This window comes from Vombatus ursinus, unplaced genomic scaffold, assembly GCF_900497805.2.
Source record: "Vombatus ursinus unplaced genomic scaffold, bare-nosed wombat genome assembly UNPS02009573.1, whole genome shotgun sequence".
NCBI lineage: Eukaryota > Metazoa > Chordata > Mammalia > Diprotodontia > Vombatidae > Vombatus > Vombatus ursinus.
In genome coordinates this window covers 11,180,446-11,196,418 of record NW_020949351.1, presented here as the reverse complement: position 1 = coordinate 11,196,418, position 15,973 = coordinate 11,180,446, and the positions used below count along the sequence as shown (strand labels likewise).

General features: G+C 35.4%; 1 protein-coding gene across 1 annotated transcript in view; it reads right to left on the bottom strand.

The window, feature by feature from the left end:
• The window catches only part of DOK6 (docking protein 6), a 622,361-nt gene extending 612,948 nt beyond the window's left edge, over positions 1-9,413 (bottom strand). The window contains exon 1 of the mRNA XM_027852414.1: positions 8,877-9,413. Coding sequence (XP_027708215.1) covers positions 8,877-8,942 — 66 coding nt within the window. The 5' untranslated portion in view covers positions 8,943-9,413. The remainder of the gene's footprint in view (positions 1-8,876) is intronic.
• Positions 9,414-15,973: the final 6,560 nt, after the last annotated feature.

Genomic DNA, 15,973 nt, shown 5'->3' with positions numbered 1-15,973 from the left:
TTTTGTTAAAATACAAGAAAAAAAGCATGTCATTTTCAAGCAACTAACAGCAACATGGAAAAATACGAAGCACATCTTGCAAGAATGCTTGAACTACTGAAAGTCATTTATTACCATATTTTTAGAAGATCACTTTTTTATGAGAAAAGTTACAAATTTTAAGTTAATAAGAACTTACTATTCCTTATTCAAATTGACTTCAAATGACAGTTATACTATTCTCCTTGGATGATAGCAGCAGAGAAAAAAATGAACTGCTAAGCAAATAATTCCATTCATTATTTTTAAATGAAATAAGGAAAAGAAAACCACAACACAAGATTTTATTCACGAGTTCAATTGTAATTTCTATTACATGGAATTCTTTTGTTCTTTGGTCAAAGTTGCCAATGGTAGCTTGGGAAATGGGAGACATAGAATAGATAAATGAGAGACTCATTTGAAATGAAATGAAATACTTTACCAGACAAAAGAATTATTACAATATTCACTTTTAATTATACTATTTCATATAAACACAATTAAGGCTTATTCTGAGACCTTGTTTTTCAAAAATGCAAGTAATCCAATAAGCTAAGCATAGTAAAAGACAAGAAAGAAAGGGCAACCTTTTTCCTCTAAGAAAGTTTTAGCCTGTGTGCCCAGTATGGCATAAAACTCTGTCATTAGAATTTTAATTTGACACAAATATGAATGATTCGAAGGGAACAAAAACTCCTCAGTTTTATTCCACAGCATTTAAGTGACCTATTCTGATCTGAGCAGTACACTCCATTACAATCAAATTTACTTCAAAAGCAGGCCATCTGGGTCAGATGTACAACCTAGAATGAGGTATTTCCTTGATGGTATTATACCATAAAATAAAATATCAAACAATATTGCAATACTGGAATTGAGAAGAGTGACATGGTTTAGATTAGTCTACGACAAATTTTACAAACATATTATACTTTAGTATGATTATCCTGTAGATAAATTCTAATAACAAGAAGAATGGGTAGTTGGGACATATTTCAGTTACTTTGTTTATTTATAATCTTCATTTTCAGGAAAAGGAATGTCATAATCTATCCTTCAGCTTCTTCACAGTTATTAACCCTTTAAGATCAAGTTAACAGGCTAATGAATGTCAGTTTTACAGCAATTTTTTTAACATAATCATGCTTCTACAGATACAGTAAATTCTAAATAGAGACAAAAGACATCCTTTTGAAAAGAGTATGTCTCAAGTGGTTACAAGAAGAAAGGCTGAGAGAGGTTCTCCTATTTCTTATCCATTTTTGAGGAACCAACACTTGTCCCAACAAAGAGAAAGTGAGAAAGTACAGTTTCTTTTAACATTGAATCCCAGCAATGTTTTCAGGATTTGGAGGGGAGAAAGCTTCCCACCTGAACAGAATGACAAAATAGTGTTTTTCTGTGTGCATCTATTTATAAACATATACTGTATATATGTGTATATAATGCATGTATATGCTGTATACATGTATATTTATAGTACTTTGATTTAGACTTCATAAAACATTTTCCTAACAACACCATAATGAAGGAGTTCAAGTAGTATTTCCCCCATTTTAGGAGTGTGGAAACAAAGACTTTTAGAAGTTAAGTGACTTTATGGTAAGCTCATAACTGTGTGAGGAAGGAATCACACCCAATTTTCCTGACTAGCTCTAGTATTCTCGGTACTCTTCCTCTAATAGAGTTCTAAGTTTCTGATATGTTGCTTCTCTAGTAGACTTCCTACATCCAGAGCACAGACACTTTGAGTCCTCAAAAAAAAATACTTGTATTGACACAAATCATATGGAATATGTGTTTGTTTATAAGAGCCAGAGTAGTGTAATGGGCTGAGAATAGTGAGGCCTATCTTCATTTCATTGACTAGTTGGATAAATCAATTAATCAATTAGCAAACATTTATTAAGCAATTGTTAGATGACAGACATTGTTCTGTGAACTAGAGATACGAGGTCAATAATGGAACAGTACCTGTTCTTATGGAGTTTACATTCTATTGGAGAGGTATATGTAGATTAAAGACAAAATTAATAGAAAGTAGTGTGGGGGTACTAGCAGCTAAAGGGGGATCATGAAGAAAGTAGACCTTGCTGTCAGAATGAAAGAAGGGATTCTATTAAGGAAGAAGAGGAATGAATTATAGCCTTTGGGGAACACCAAGACTAGGATATGGAATGCAAAATACTGAAGTTCAAGAAGACTCCTTTGGTTGGATGGTAGGGTATGGAAGGGAGAATAATGTATAAAAACATTAGAAAGTAGGGGGTTAGAGGTAGAGTGAAGAACTTTAAAAGCTAAACACAGACTTTCATATTCTATCATATACTTAACAAGGAACCAGTTAAGTTTATTCCATAGGCCAGACTTGTGCCTAAGGAAAATCATTTTGGTAGTTGTGTGAAGGATGGATTCAAGGTGAATGAGACCTGAAATAGGTATCAATTTTTTATTATGTAAAACTGAGATGTAATCTCTGCCATCCCCACATCTTTAGATTGTTATAAAGATCACATGAGTAGATGCATACAAATGTGATATTATATATACCCACTTTCCCCTCACTCCTCACCCCCCTCCATCTGGAGTCTCCTCTGATTCCATTACTCTGATGGGATTATCTGCATTGTGTACCAAGGCTCCACACAATCCCTCTGCCATTTTCAACTTGATTTAAGAATAGGTTGTGATAGAATTCAATGACTGATACATTTCAATATCTTGTTCTTTTTTCATACCCCCTAAGCTCCTACCACACAGAATGGGGCATTTTGAAACAAAGCACCAATGTAACTTAAGAAAGCTTTGAAGCAGAGGAGAGACAAACAATGAATAAGACAGACTGAGCTAATGCTTTTAATCAAGCGTGAAGTAGGAAGCATGGAAGAGTTTTGAGAATCTCAATGGCTTTCCAGCTATTCCAAGTCAAACTCTCGCTGAGTAGCTTTATTATTTTATGACAAGGTTTGTGAATTCTGAAATTGTTGGACATACCACCTTAAAATTAATATACAAAGTGACATTCAGAAAAACTATACTTGGGTTATCTATTCCACTACTTGGCATGGATGGTTAATTGATTTGAATAATTGTTGAATATATATATATATATATATGCCCATTTATTTACCATATTATTAACATATATAATGGAGCATGTACAGATTCAAAGGGCATCCCCTATACAATATGCAGCAAGTACTTATGGAATTTTCATTCCTGCAATTAAAAAAAAAAAACAAACCATCTATCACTTCCATTTTTTCTATATATTTATCTAGTTGAGGGGGTACATTCTGGACTTAAGTTTATAAGACAGGTACATAACTATAAGTAAAAGGCAACACCTAGTATTTTTTAAGCAACCTTCATCTTAGGTCATTGAGTGAATATATGAAGATTTAAACAAATGCTCAACTTCTACAACACTCTAAAATAAGCATAAACATTCCAAACCATTAGGGATAGCTGTAATGTCTCTGACTATACTGATACAGTTAATTCAATATACTCATGAAATTTATAGTTAAAATTTATGGAAAATCCTACATGAATTCAGCCATCTATATCATCTACAAACATAGATGTATTTTGTAATTTCGGTGAATTAGAACGCAATAAAGTACATTTAACCTTAGTAATACTCTGAGAATAATTCAATTACATATTCAATTTATATTGGAGTGATTGTTATGGGATTAAATCATAGATTTAATATTGGATGAGACCATAGAAGTCCTTGAGTCCAACTTTCTCTGAGAATAAGCAAATTGTTATCCAGAAAGTTAAAATTATTTGCCCAGGGTCATACATTTAGTAAGTAGCAAAACCATAATATAAACACAGTGACTCTGATTCTACACCTGACACTCTTCCTACTATGCCCCACTGCTTCCCATGAAAGAGATAAAAAAGATAAAAGGAATGACTTTCATGTATTTGTGAACATTTTGATATTTAACTTATTTATATATTAAAATGGAGGCTCTCTTAAAACAAGAATCTATATTTTATTCAACAATTCAATTTAAAAAGACATTTTAAGTACCTATTATATGCAAAGACCTTGGTAGGCATTTGGAATATAGTGATAAAATAAACGACAGAATCTGCTCTTAAGGAATTTACAATCTTATTGAACTGTAATGGATTTCATAATCAAATGCACTTTTTAAGCTTCTTATTTTTAAGTGACTAATACTAATGAGTATAATAAAGTCCCTCCAGGATCTTTGCTTCCAAACATCAGAAGAAACTTTAAAAAAAATGGACCCCTGTATAAAACAACTGAATCTGCAAGTCACTGAATTGTTAATGTTGGACATAAGCATCACAAAGACAGGAAATGAATGAATTATATCACAGGCAAGAATTTTGAGAAATTTACATGGCATAAACCTTGCCATTCCTTACTCAAGAATAATAACTTTAAAAAAAAACCTCTCTTCTTATATGGTTTAAATATGCTTAAGTAAATTCAAGCAAGTAAACAGCTAAAAAGTTCATAATCCTAGCAATCAATGTTTCTTTAAGCAGTGTTCTTATTCATCTGAAAAAATGGAAGAGTAGAAATCATGGTAATTTATGAATTATAATAACTTCATCTAAAAACTCAGGGTTCACAGTAGAATTAGCATATAACAGAGCTTTTAAATGCTAAAAAAAATAGAACACATCTTCTTATGCAGTAATTATCTATTATATATGGAATAAAGCTATGGCATTTAAAGAAATGGAGATGAAATCCTTAACAAATTCACATCATTATTCCTTAACTAAGAATTCATTAAACAAAAAAATTACCAAAAAAAAATCAGTTTTCACAAAAGGAAGGGAATTTATTCATGAACCTAAGTCCCATGCTCTTCTTTGTTGTCTCTCATCCACACTCCCATTGAGGGAGAGGTCATAAAAACAAGCTTATGACTCAAAGACTTCAGGCAAATCTGACTCTTGAAGCAGACCTATACATTTTCTGTAATGTTTGGCACTTTACTTATCTTCCTCTCATCAGCTGGCTGAGGGACAGCCACTCTACAGGTTGCAGAAGATTGGAGTATCTTTAGTTTGATTCCTAGCCAGTGCTTTTTCATCCATAAAAGAGAGAGAGAAAGAGTACAGCAAAGGCAGTGGAAGAATTTCTGTAATGGGCTGGACCAATGCCTAGAGAGTAGGAGAAGCTTTATTGCCCTGGTACAACATTAAAACTTGCATTAACCACCTGGGCTCTGATAGTCCTGACCTGCTGTGAAGGACACAAAAAATTATTTTCTAGAAGTACACTTCTAAAAAATTGAAAAAGAATACACAATTTATGAGAAAAAATACTTTAGGATCACCATAAAGCAAACTGTAATGTCGTCTGAACACTATCCAAGGTGGAATTTGTCTTGAGGGTCAAGAGTTACAGCTATTTTCTCAGAGAATATTATAATTCTTATTTAGAGATCATAAACACCTCTAACCACAATTCAGTCACATAAATCACTGCAGCATACTTGAAGAGTTCATTAAAAATCCCTGTAATATTTGGGAAATGACATTTAAACTTAGAACCAAAGGAAAATCATTAACATTTATCTTTTGAATTAAAATGAGTATTTGTGATAGAATGAATTTGAGTATGTAGGGAGAGGAATCTGCATAAGCTATACATTTTAAACATTTATATTATATAATGCATTTTATAAGTAGCTTCTCATATAAGACTTTATACTATTTTATGCATGCATATTTACAAAAAAAGTTTATCTGTTTAATCACAGCTTTACCTTTTGACACTCCTGCCTTATGTATTGAGGTTATAGTACCATCTTCCTGAGATTCTACTGGTTGAACTTTTCCATCTTCATTTTACAAATAGTAGAGAATTTTCCAATATTTCTTAAAAGACTCTTTTTCTCCATGGCACTCAAGGTGGATCCATGCAGATTTATTATTAAGAAAGAAAATAAAGCAAATGCTTTTGCAGTCTAAACTCTCTATTGTCCAAGTTTATGTTTCTTGGAGTAGAATCTTAAGGCAGAAAAAGGAAAGTTAAGTAGCCTAAATTATATGTACACAAATATACATATGTATATAACTACATATATTTTAGTAAGACTTTTGTATATTATCCTTTGACAAAAATTTTGTTAAATGTAGAATTAGTGTAGACCCAGATTTACATTTTGATCTACATAGGGATACACACACACACACACACACACACACACACACTTTATAACATACACACATATATGTATGTATAGATATAGGATGACTATAATTGCTATTTAAAAGTAAAATCAATAGGAAACCAGTGGCACTGTAACCTGAGGGATAGCACCTAGTAATTTTTGTTTTGATATCATTTTCTGAGGAGGTGTATTTTTTAGCACTCATCTTACTATCTGAAAACCTGGAAAGCAGTTTGTGGGAATTGCTTGGGTAGCAATGTTTTGACAATGGCTGTATCCCCCTCCCTTTCACAAATGTCACAGATTCACTTCATGCTAGAAGTTAATTCTTTAGCCAATATTCCATAGTCTCATTATCAGGCACTCTGAGACAGTAACACAACAGACATTGGGGTTCCCTTTGGGACTTTAAATCACCCATTAGCATGAACCATGTATAGAGACAGATATAATTGGAATTCCAAAGGGAGAAGAGTATGTGTGATGAACATCCCCGCCAAAACAGCAAAAGGTTTCAAAGGTCAATTTGTGATGATGATTTTCCTTTCTTTAGAAGCCTATGTTCCTTACTAGGCTGACATCTTTTGCAAGTGATAAATATTAGTACTACATCCAGAGCTGATAAGCTCCTGAAGGTCTTGTCTGAATGTAGCTTTTCAGATGGCCTTTTCCTTATCTGTCAGAGAAGGAATAGGGCACATTCTTTGACTTTAGAAAAGCTCCTAAAAGGGGGGGAGGGGCTACAACCGATAAGCACTCTCTCTTCCTCTCTCTCTCTCTCTCTCTCTCTCTCTCTCCCTCCCTTTCTCTACATACTCTCTGTTTCTCCTTCCTTTCTCTACACTCCCTTCACTTGCTTCTCCTTCTTCCCCTAACTCTCTCTTCTCCTTTTCTCCCTTTTCCTCTGGTCTCAAGGAAGTACAAGCATCTTATTATCGCCCTTTGCTTTTTTAAAGTCTTTAAAAAAAAATACTTTCCCAATCGTTCTGCTATGTAGCTCTCTGTATATCTCAGGAGTTCAGAGCTCAGCCCCTCGTGTCCTTCAGAACGTTGTCAGTACCATCTACATCAGAAGGGGGCATAATCACTCCTCCTAACCCTCGGTTGGCAAATGCAGCAGCGGGAACGCTAAAAGCTGAGCCAGACATTTCCTTCCTCCTACCCCTACACACCTGCTTGCCTGCCACACTCACAGAACTGCTCCTGATAGGGTGGGGGAAAACCTACGCTTGGTGTCAGATAATCTTCAGTCTTTCCCATATACCTAGAAACCTTAAGCCATCTTAGTATGCCTTTGTGTTTTCCTTCCATGCCAACAATATTGGTTTTATTTTTCCTTTATTTTTGCAATAAAACACAAAATAACCCCGCCTCGTTCCCCGCCTCTTTGCCGCGTTTATTCATTTAGCAAAGAAATAAACACTTTGGGCCATTTTGGACTAAGGTTGTGGAGATATTCATTCAGAAGTGGGAAGTTTCAGAACTGTTAGGCACAGACGCACCGCTGAAATCTCGAAACCGCCTGTTCCTATAAAATACCCCCTTCTCCACAGTCGGGTTGTTCCTCCCTGCCGACTCCAGGCTGCTTCTGTTGCTGTCTCCACTGGTATCAGTCATTGTCTCCCCCAGCCTAGCTTTTCTTCTCTCTGCCTCATTGCCCTCGTCCCTCCATCGCCCTCGTCCCTGTGTATTTTTTCTATGTATTCCCTCTGTCATTAATTCTATTTCTTTCTCCATCCATTCCCTTGAAGTACTGTATTTTCTTTCTCCTTTCTTCTTTCTTAGCCTTTGCTTATCTTTCTGTCTTCCACCTAACTCCCTCCCCTTTGCCGCCCCCGCCCTCATCTGTGCCCTTATTACTTCTCTCCAATCTTTCCACATAATCACTTTCTTAGTTGAAAATCCTCAATATTTTTATTGCTTCTCCAAGTCAAGGGACATGTACCTTTAAAAAGAACCAAGGGAATTTCAGCACAAAGTTTGTTGTTATTGCGCTCTCTCTCCATATATATAGACATGTGTGTATATGGCCATAAGTGTATATCCACATGTGATATATATGTAATATGCCTGTGTTTACACATGTAGACTACATTTCCACTTGAAATACCCAGTGGGGCTAAAAGAGGAAGTGTACTTAAAGGGCATTTCAGGATTCACTTGAAAAGAAGACAAGAGGCTGATGGTAAATACACAAGACATATCAGCATGTTTATGCATCACATATATTAATGGCACTGATCATTCCATGGCAGGCTCCAAGCACATCATCCCTCTCTACATCTAAATAAAGAATTATTTTATTTAACATGAAATTCCAGACTGGGAGGTCCAAACTAGCAGAGTCCCTCTTCTCTAAGAAGAGGAAGTAACGATAGCAGGTTCCGGGTCTGGCTTGCCACCCACACCCGAGCTGCTGAGCTTCCCTTCTGCAGAGCCAGGACTAGCGCTAGCTAGGCTCCCACCCCAGCCAAGCAACAAGCAGACAGCCCGAGAGGACTCTTGGCAACTGCTCTCCCCTTCCCCCGACCACTTCGCCCCCTTCCCAGTCTCTCGGCTCCTCCAATTGCTTCGCCCGCGCTGGTCAAACCTCTCCTGTAACTGCACAAGTAGCAGACGGCAGATGGTAAAGAGAAGAGCAGGTAGAAAAGAAAAGGATGAAGGAAAATAACTCACCCCCAGCTTCCTACTGCGGATTTTCACATAGCCCTGCTTGACGATATCGTTAAAGTTGGAGGCCATGGCTAGCGCTTTGTCGCTTTTCTTCTCCTTCCTCTTCCTATCCCCGATGTCCAGATCCTTCCTCCTCTTCTTCCTCCTCCTTTAGGGTGCCCGTGGCAGGCTGATTGGGAAGCTCTAGCATCCAGGCAGTAAAGGAACAGCAGCCAACGCGCTGCTGCTTTCCTGCTCTTGCTGAGTATGTGTAGTCAATGTAGCCAGTGGCTCCGCTGATCTCTCCCCTCCCGCAGGGCGCTGCTGCCGCTACCACCAGGGCTGTTGCTACTCCTTAGTCCAGTAGCCCCAGCAGCTCAGCCAGCAGCAACCACCGAAAGGAGGGAGGTGGAGAGAGCGGCGACAGCTAAGCGTCTGGGTGTCTGTACCCCAGTTTTAACCACGACAGTGGAAGGATGGGGGAGATAGAGCGGAGGGGAACGCGCCCTCCGCCTCTTTCCTTCTTCACCTTCTCCACGTCTTCAGTCGCCGCTGCAGCCGCCGCCGCCGCCGCTGGGAGAGAGAGCGTTTCTGCCTGCTCTTCCGCCAGCTGTTTGCTCCCCCCTCTGCTGTCGCCGCCCCGGGCACCCACGGTCTCGCAGCATCACTCAGCAGCTCCACAGCTGGCTGGACCGCACCATCCCCGCTCCCCTGTGAGGGGAGTGAAGAAATGGGAGGGTTGGAGAAAGACAGCTCTCTTCTCAGCCTTCTCTTGCTGTCTTCTCCTGTCACTGCTGGTTACTGGAAAGATGCTCAGAAGACACTGCCTCACACCACTACTACCACCCGACTCCTAACTCTTGTCTTGCTGCTCACCCCACAATTCTCCTTAAGTATAAATCTTTCTCTGCCTATCGTCACCCTCTTGATTCTATTGCTTTCTCTGCCCAGGGCTTCCTAAGAAAAACTGTAACTCTTCCAGAGGATTTTAATTTCAACTCGTACACTTAGATCCAGGGAAGCTGTAAGAGCAATACTTCTACCAAAACAGGCGAACACAAGAGATGCTTTATTTAAATAACAGCAATAACATGTCTGTTCCATTTAGATTTGATTTTGACTGCAAACCAAATGCCAACTTGTTTAAATCAGAAAAACAAAAACCTCCAAAAAACAACCAAAAACCAAACCAAACCAAACAAAACAAAAACCAACAACAACCATAAAAACAACACAACTAGGAGCCGAAGAGTCTTTCGTGGTGCACACAAAAAGAAATCATACGTATGTGTTTAATCAGAATGCTCTTTAAGCGAATGATCCAAAATGGCAAAAGATCCCATACAGAATGTCAAGACTTTGAAGAAGGCAAGAACGACTAGAGATGATTGATTTTATTTGTTTCTTTCAGTTAACTACAATTACAAGGATCTCTGGTTTTAAAACCCTATCCGAAATTAGAAAATAAGCCAAGAGTAAATAGGCTACTTCCCTAAGAGCTTTTACCTAAAAAAAAAAAAAAAAAAAAAAAAATCTTGAACTTTCCCCTCTTAAAAGGGCAACATCAAATTTAAAGTTTTTTTCTGTTTCAAGATTTATTTTGCATATGCAAAAGAAAAAAATATTTTTTTCCATTGAAATAGGTTCTTCTTTTTTACTATAAGGAAGAAAATGTTATCCACCTGAAGTTCATGAAAAAGTACTTAAAGTAAAATAACACTTTATGAAACATCTACCCTTTCAATTTAGCAGGAATTCCTTTACTAGAGGTAAATGACATTTGGAATATTTGGATAAGTTTCTGCTTCTTGCTGTAAAGAATATTTTTTTCCCCAAATTCTCTTTTCAGAGGTTGCAGAATAACATTTGAGGAAAATTCTTAAAGGAGGAAGACTACAGAGCTTAGATGGGCAAAAAACTAATGCCTCTGGTGATACTATTTTAATTGCTTACCTACATCCATCCATCCATCCATCCCTTCATCCATCCATCCATCTATCTATCTATCTACCTGTCTTCTCTATCTCCAGCCATTTGGTAATTATTCCACTATATTGTACTGCTTCACTGTGGTTTAGAGGTAACCTGTGTGTCTGAAGTCTGAACAAGTGGAATGCAAGGTCCTGATAATTCCTACCAAGCTGGTGAGACATCATGTGAGTTGGGTAGGGAGGTGCTTAACATATGGGCCCTGTGACAGACTGTGTCTCTACTAAGGACCCACCTAGCTAGGCTTCTTATTAGAATGATGTATCAATCACACCAACTAAAAAAGGCCATAAATCAATGAATTGAAGGGTTATTTTCCCCTTTTCAGCAGTAGAGAGATGGTACACACCAATCAAATCTGAATGTTTACATTATTTTAAAAATCTATCTTTTTTGTTGTTGTTGTTTTGGTTTGGCCGTTGGACTATGTCTAAATTCTATAGTAACAACAGTAGCTGCAAACATTTACTGAGCATTAAATATTGTGGAAGATAAATTAAGAGCTGAAAGTATCAGAGTTTCTATCCTCAAAGAACTTACAACTTATTTGGATGTATCAGAAATAATTGGTACTTGCAAAAGTAAATGATAATACAAAGTACTCTTCAGTAAGTCCTGACAGCGTTGTAAAGAATATATTGGAAACAGTTAGGAGAGGGAGAAACCATTCATTGTAATCTGTGAAGTAGGTGCTTGTAGTGTGGAATGGAACAGAATGAAAATTGTTTTTGATAGTCTGGGAAGGCTTTTCAGGAGAAAATGGACTGCAAAGTGGTGATTTGCCAACATTTTTTAAAAAAAGAATATTATTTTTGACAGAGATATGAGAAAATATGAAAAAATAATTCAGAAGTGGAAGCAAATATCACAAAAATCTTATCTCCAGAGGTTTTATGAAATTAACTGTGTTTATAAAGACATAAAAGAGGTTATATATCCCCTTACTAAATAATTTTGGGACAATAATTATAAGAATTGTTTTATTGAAAATTCATATAATCCTGTCAGGGGTAGAATTAAACTAATTTTCAACTCACTATAGGATAGATTGCTTTTTTATTTTTTACCAAATATGGAAGTTGTATTTGTTTCAATAGTATTTAAGAATTCATGTAATAAGCTGATAGATCATGGAGTGGTTTTGTACTTAGGTTGCTAGACACAAAGTCATTAATATCTACCACTCTGGTGCTTTAAAATAACACTGTGAAATGCTCTTAAAAATTGACTATTGTTAATGGATAATTATCAGGAAAAAAAATATAATCTTATAAATGGTACAAGCAGTTTTTAATCATTTTTGTTTTTTTTAAGAAGCAAAGAGATAAGTGATTATGTAATTGTTTAAGTTAAAAAGGAGGAAAAAAGGCTAACACTTTCTTTTTAAACCAGAGTTAGCTATATTTCTCAGTCCTATTCCTAACTGCTGCCAAAAAGTAAGTAGAAAGGGAAAAAAGAATATAGAATTTAGATGACTGGATAAAATATGAAACACTGGAAGGCAGTATTATTTATGGCATATAGTCAGTTATTATTTATGTTAATAGATATTAACATTAATATTTTTATTTCTACTATGTAGTTACAAATCAAGATAATTGAATGCTAGAGAAAATGAACAAGAAACCAAATCCATTGAAATGAAAGCTTCTCCACATTTTTTTTTATTCTGGAATCATTTCAATTCAGACATTGACTCAGAACTATTCAAAAGTTATTAAAGTTGATATTTCTCTATAGCGTGAATACATATAATATTTCAACACTGATTACTAAGATCTGGAGATTTTTCAGTCTTTGATGCTTCAAATGGTGCCCACATAATGAATTCACAATTGTTTTTAATTATTAAAGTATCGTATTATATCTTTCAAAAAGTAGAAATAAAAGTGATGATAAGATAGAGTAAAGTTGCCACTCACTTAATAAGCAGGGAGCAACTTGAGTGGGAAAACAATAGCAACAACAGCAACAGAACAAAAGACACAAACTTTGACACAAGATTAATAATTAGGATAAGCTCTTGTATGGAAGACCCATGAATTCTGAGAACCAATATTTCACCAGAAGAATCTTACTACCTTAAAATAAAGTCTGTAACAATGCTGTTCTGTCTTAATAGCTTACAAAAACCACAAAAATTGACAGTTTATTTTATATGTGGTGCTCAGTTTCTCTAAACAAAATTATCTTCAGTTTCATATTGTTTCCATGGTTTTGCAAAGATATCTTTGTTGCCCAATGACTCCCATCTCTAGAAAAGTTTCCCAGTATGTAGATGTATTATATATATGCATAATATATTTCTAATATGTGGAGCAAAGGTTCTTAACTTTTTTTGTCATGGATCCTTTAGAATAATGTTAAATGCAAAAAGAAAATACATAGGATTACAAAGGGAGCCAATTATATTTACCACAGTTATCAAAGTAAAAGGGAACATGCCCAAATCTTCTAAATTGGAAAAACCCTGCTTCTGGGAGGAGATGTTCCTCGTTCTCCTGCCACATGGGTAAAAGTAGCCCTTCCATTGATTGTGCCTGGAACAGGCTTTGTCTTTAACATCTACAGACTAGGACAATCTTCCTCTGTCTTTGTTGCTGTGTCAAAAGGGTGAAGATAACACACACATAGTTAACACACAGTTCATTCACAATGAGGGTGACATGAATGAAAAGGAGGATACCTTGATTCCCTCATTTTAGGTCCAATGGCTTAGATATTTTCTACTTCTGTTCTATTTGTCCTTAGGTCCCATTACCAGAGAATAAATTTGTAAGGGACTGGGGATTATGCTTCCCATTTGTTATGGATTATGTTTGTGTATATATACATGCATGTGTAATATATATGTATGTATACATACATATCTATATATGTAATATATGTGTATGTATACATATATTTATACAAATACACCACATATATATATTTAATATTCATTTGAAAAAGCTAATTTGACTGTTAGTGCTTAAATGGAACTAGGGTACAGGGAACCTCCACTCCTATAGTTACAGGACTATCATTGATGGGAGATGGCACCACTGGCAGAGAGTTTTAACAACCCCCCTTCCTCTCAAGGTACCACAGAACTCTAAGAGAGGGGAGAAATGTAATATGTGGCCTTAAGGGAGTGGGGGCCAGGTTAATCAGTGTTATATTAAAACATTAAAAGTTCTAATTTCATGGACCTTCTGATATCTATCCACAAATCCTTTACCTAGAGAAATGCTTTCAGAATATTGGGTAAATCCTTTGGGAAAAATCTCTGAAATAAGACTGAAGATGATTTTATAGCATAAATATTTGTCATATCAAGGAATATCCAGAAAAAATAAGACCACAGGTACATTTACATATATATATATGTATACATACATACACATTTTGATTGAAACTAGAATTCAATTTTAGTACATTATCTCTACAATTATGAAAGGTTAAAATCTAGAAAGAACATTAATGAGAAGGGGAAAGGAACATTTTTATTTATTATCTCTCACTATTCAACTGTATCAAAAGTCACTGAAAATATGAATGCAGAATATTGAGAACTTTTCTGGACATAACACATGAGAAAGGTCTAACAAAGGATTCTGAATATTATTTTTTCAATAGACTTTTAAAAAGTCTATTGCAAGGAAAGTAATGGTACCTATCTCCCTTCCTCTATATGTGTCAACAATTTGATTCATGAATAGTGAGTATTAGTGGCATATTGATACCTCAGTAAATACAATTTCTATTTTATTATAATGGAAGATATTTTTCATATTTATTGTTACCAACAGAGGAATTTAAAGGCATTGCAGAATGTCATATCTACCAAATTTTTCTATTTCTGGAAAGATCTTAAAATATGTTTGGAAATTTATTGCCTTACTATTTGTTTGGCTGAATTTTAATATCATTATAATGAACACTCAACAACTGTAAATATAAAGAATAGGAGGTATTTCTCTTTCTGAACCCTGAATATCTAATTACTGTAATAGCCTATTACAGCAATTTCTCTGAAGTGTTTTTCTTATCTTCATTTTAATATACAATTACTTAAATGGATATGTCCTACGCAGCATAAGGAGGATAGACCTTATTGATTCAATCAGATTATTCAACACAGTTCTTCAAAGCAACTCCTAGTACATAATCTACCAAATGAAAAAAATTAAATGATCAAACCATAGTTAATAAAAAGTATGATGTTTTACATTGATTAACTTTTACTTTTTTATACCATATGACATATATTGAAATGTGAGTCTTTCGTTTTGGCTCTCCTAGAAATCTGGCGCAATTCACTTAAATCCCTGCCTTAACATGACTGGCTAGTGTTAGAAGAAGGGAAAATTTCCTTCTCATGAAATTGTTTGCTTGTAAACGGTTCCCAGATGCCTAATGTTTATTAGGGGGAGCTACTAAATTCACATAGTGTGGTTTCATTTAATAGAAACTTTTGTTATATAAATTGGGATTAGCAAACAACTTCACATGTATGTAAGTAATATTGGATTCCTCTTGAGCACCTAGTAGGGTGCTTCTTTGGATTTCTACTAGAACTACAGAGGCATTTCATTGGAAAATAATAAAAAGTATAGTGCTCTATGGTTAAATTAACACATAGAACTAATTATATTAGAGTTAGATATATTAGTTATGTATTAGTTAGATATATTAGTTATATATTAGTTAAATTAGTGTTAATTATATAAATGTTTAATGTCACTAATGCAATAGTTCCTACATATGACTTTTTCCAGACTCCTCCTGACCTGTTTGGCCCTTGTTATGCAATTTGCTGCCTCTCTGATAGTGGAGGTTCACTATTTTAGTGGTAGACTTAATATGGACTCTTGATTGGATTAGCTTACTGCATGATCAGAACTCTCTAGCTCAAGTGATCTAATACCATCAGCCTCCTGAATAGCAGTGATTATATACATATGTCAATTTGCCTAGTAGGAAATTTATGTTCATAGAAGACTGGCCTAGGTTAACATCACAGAATAGAATGCCTAAATGAGGCACAAAATGGAATACTGATAAGAAAAAAAAAGTCATGGGTAAAAAAAGAGAACCTAAAGAGAAATGTTGTGGGACCAGAAGTTATGATCTAGATGTGTCATTATAGA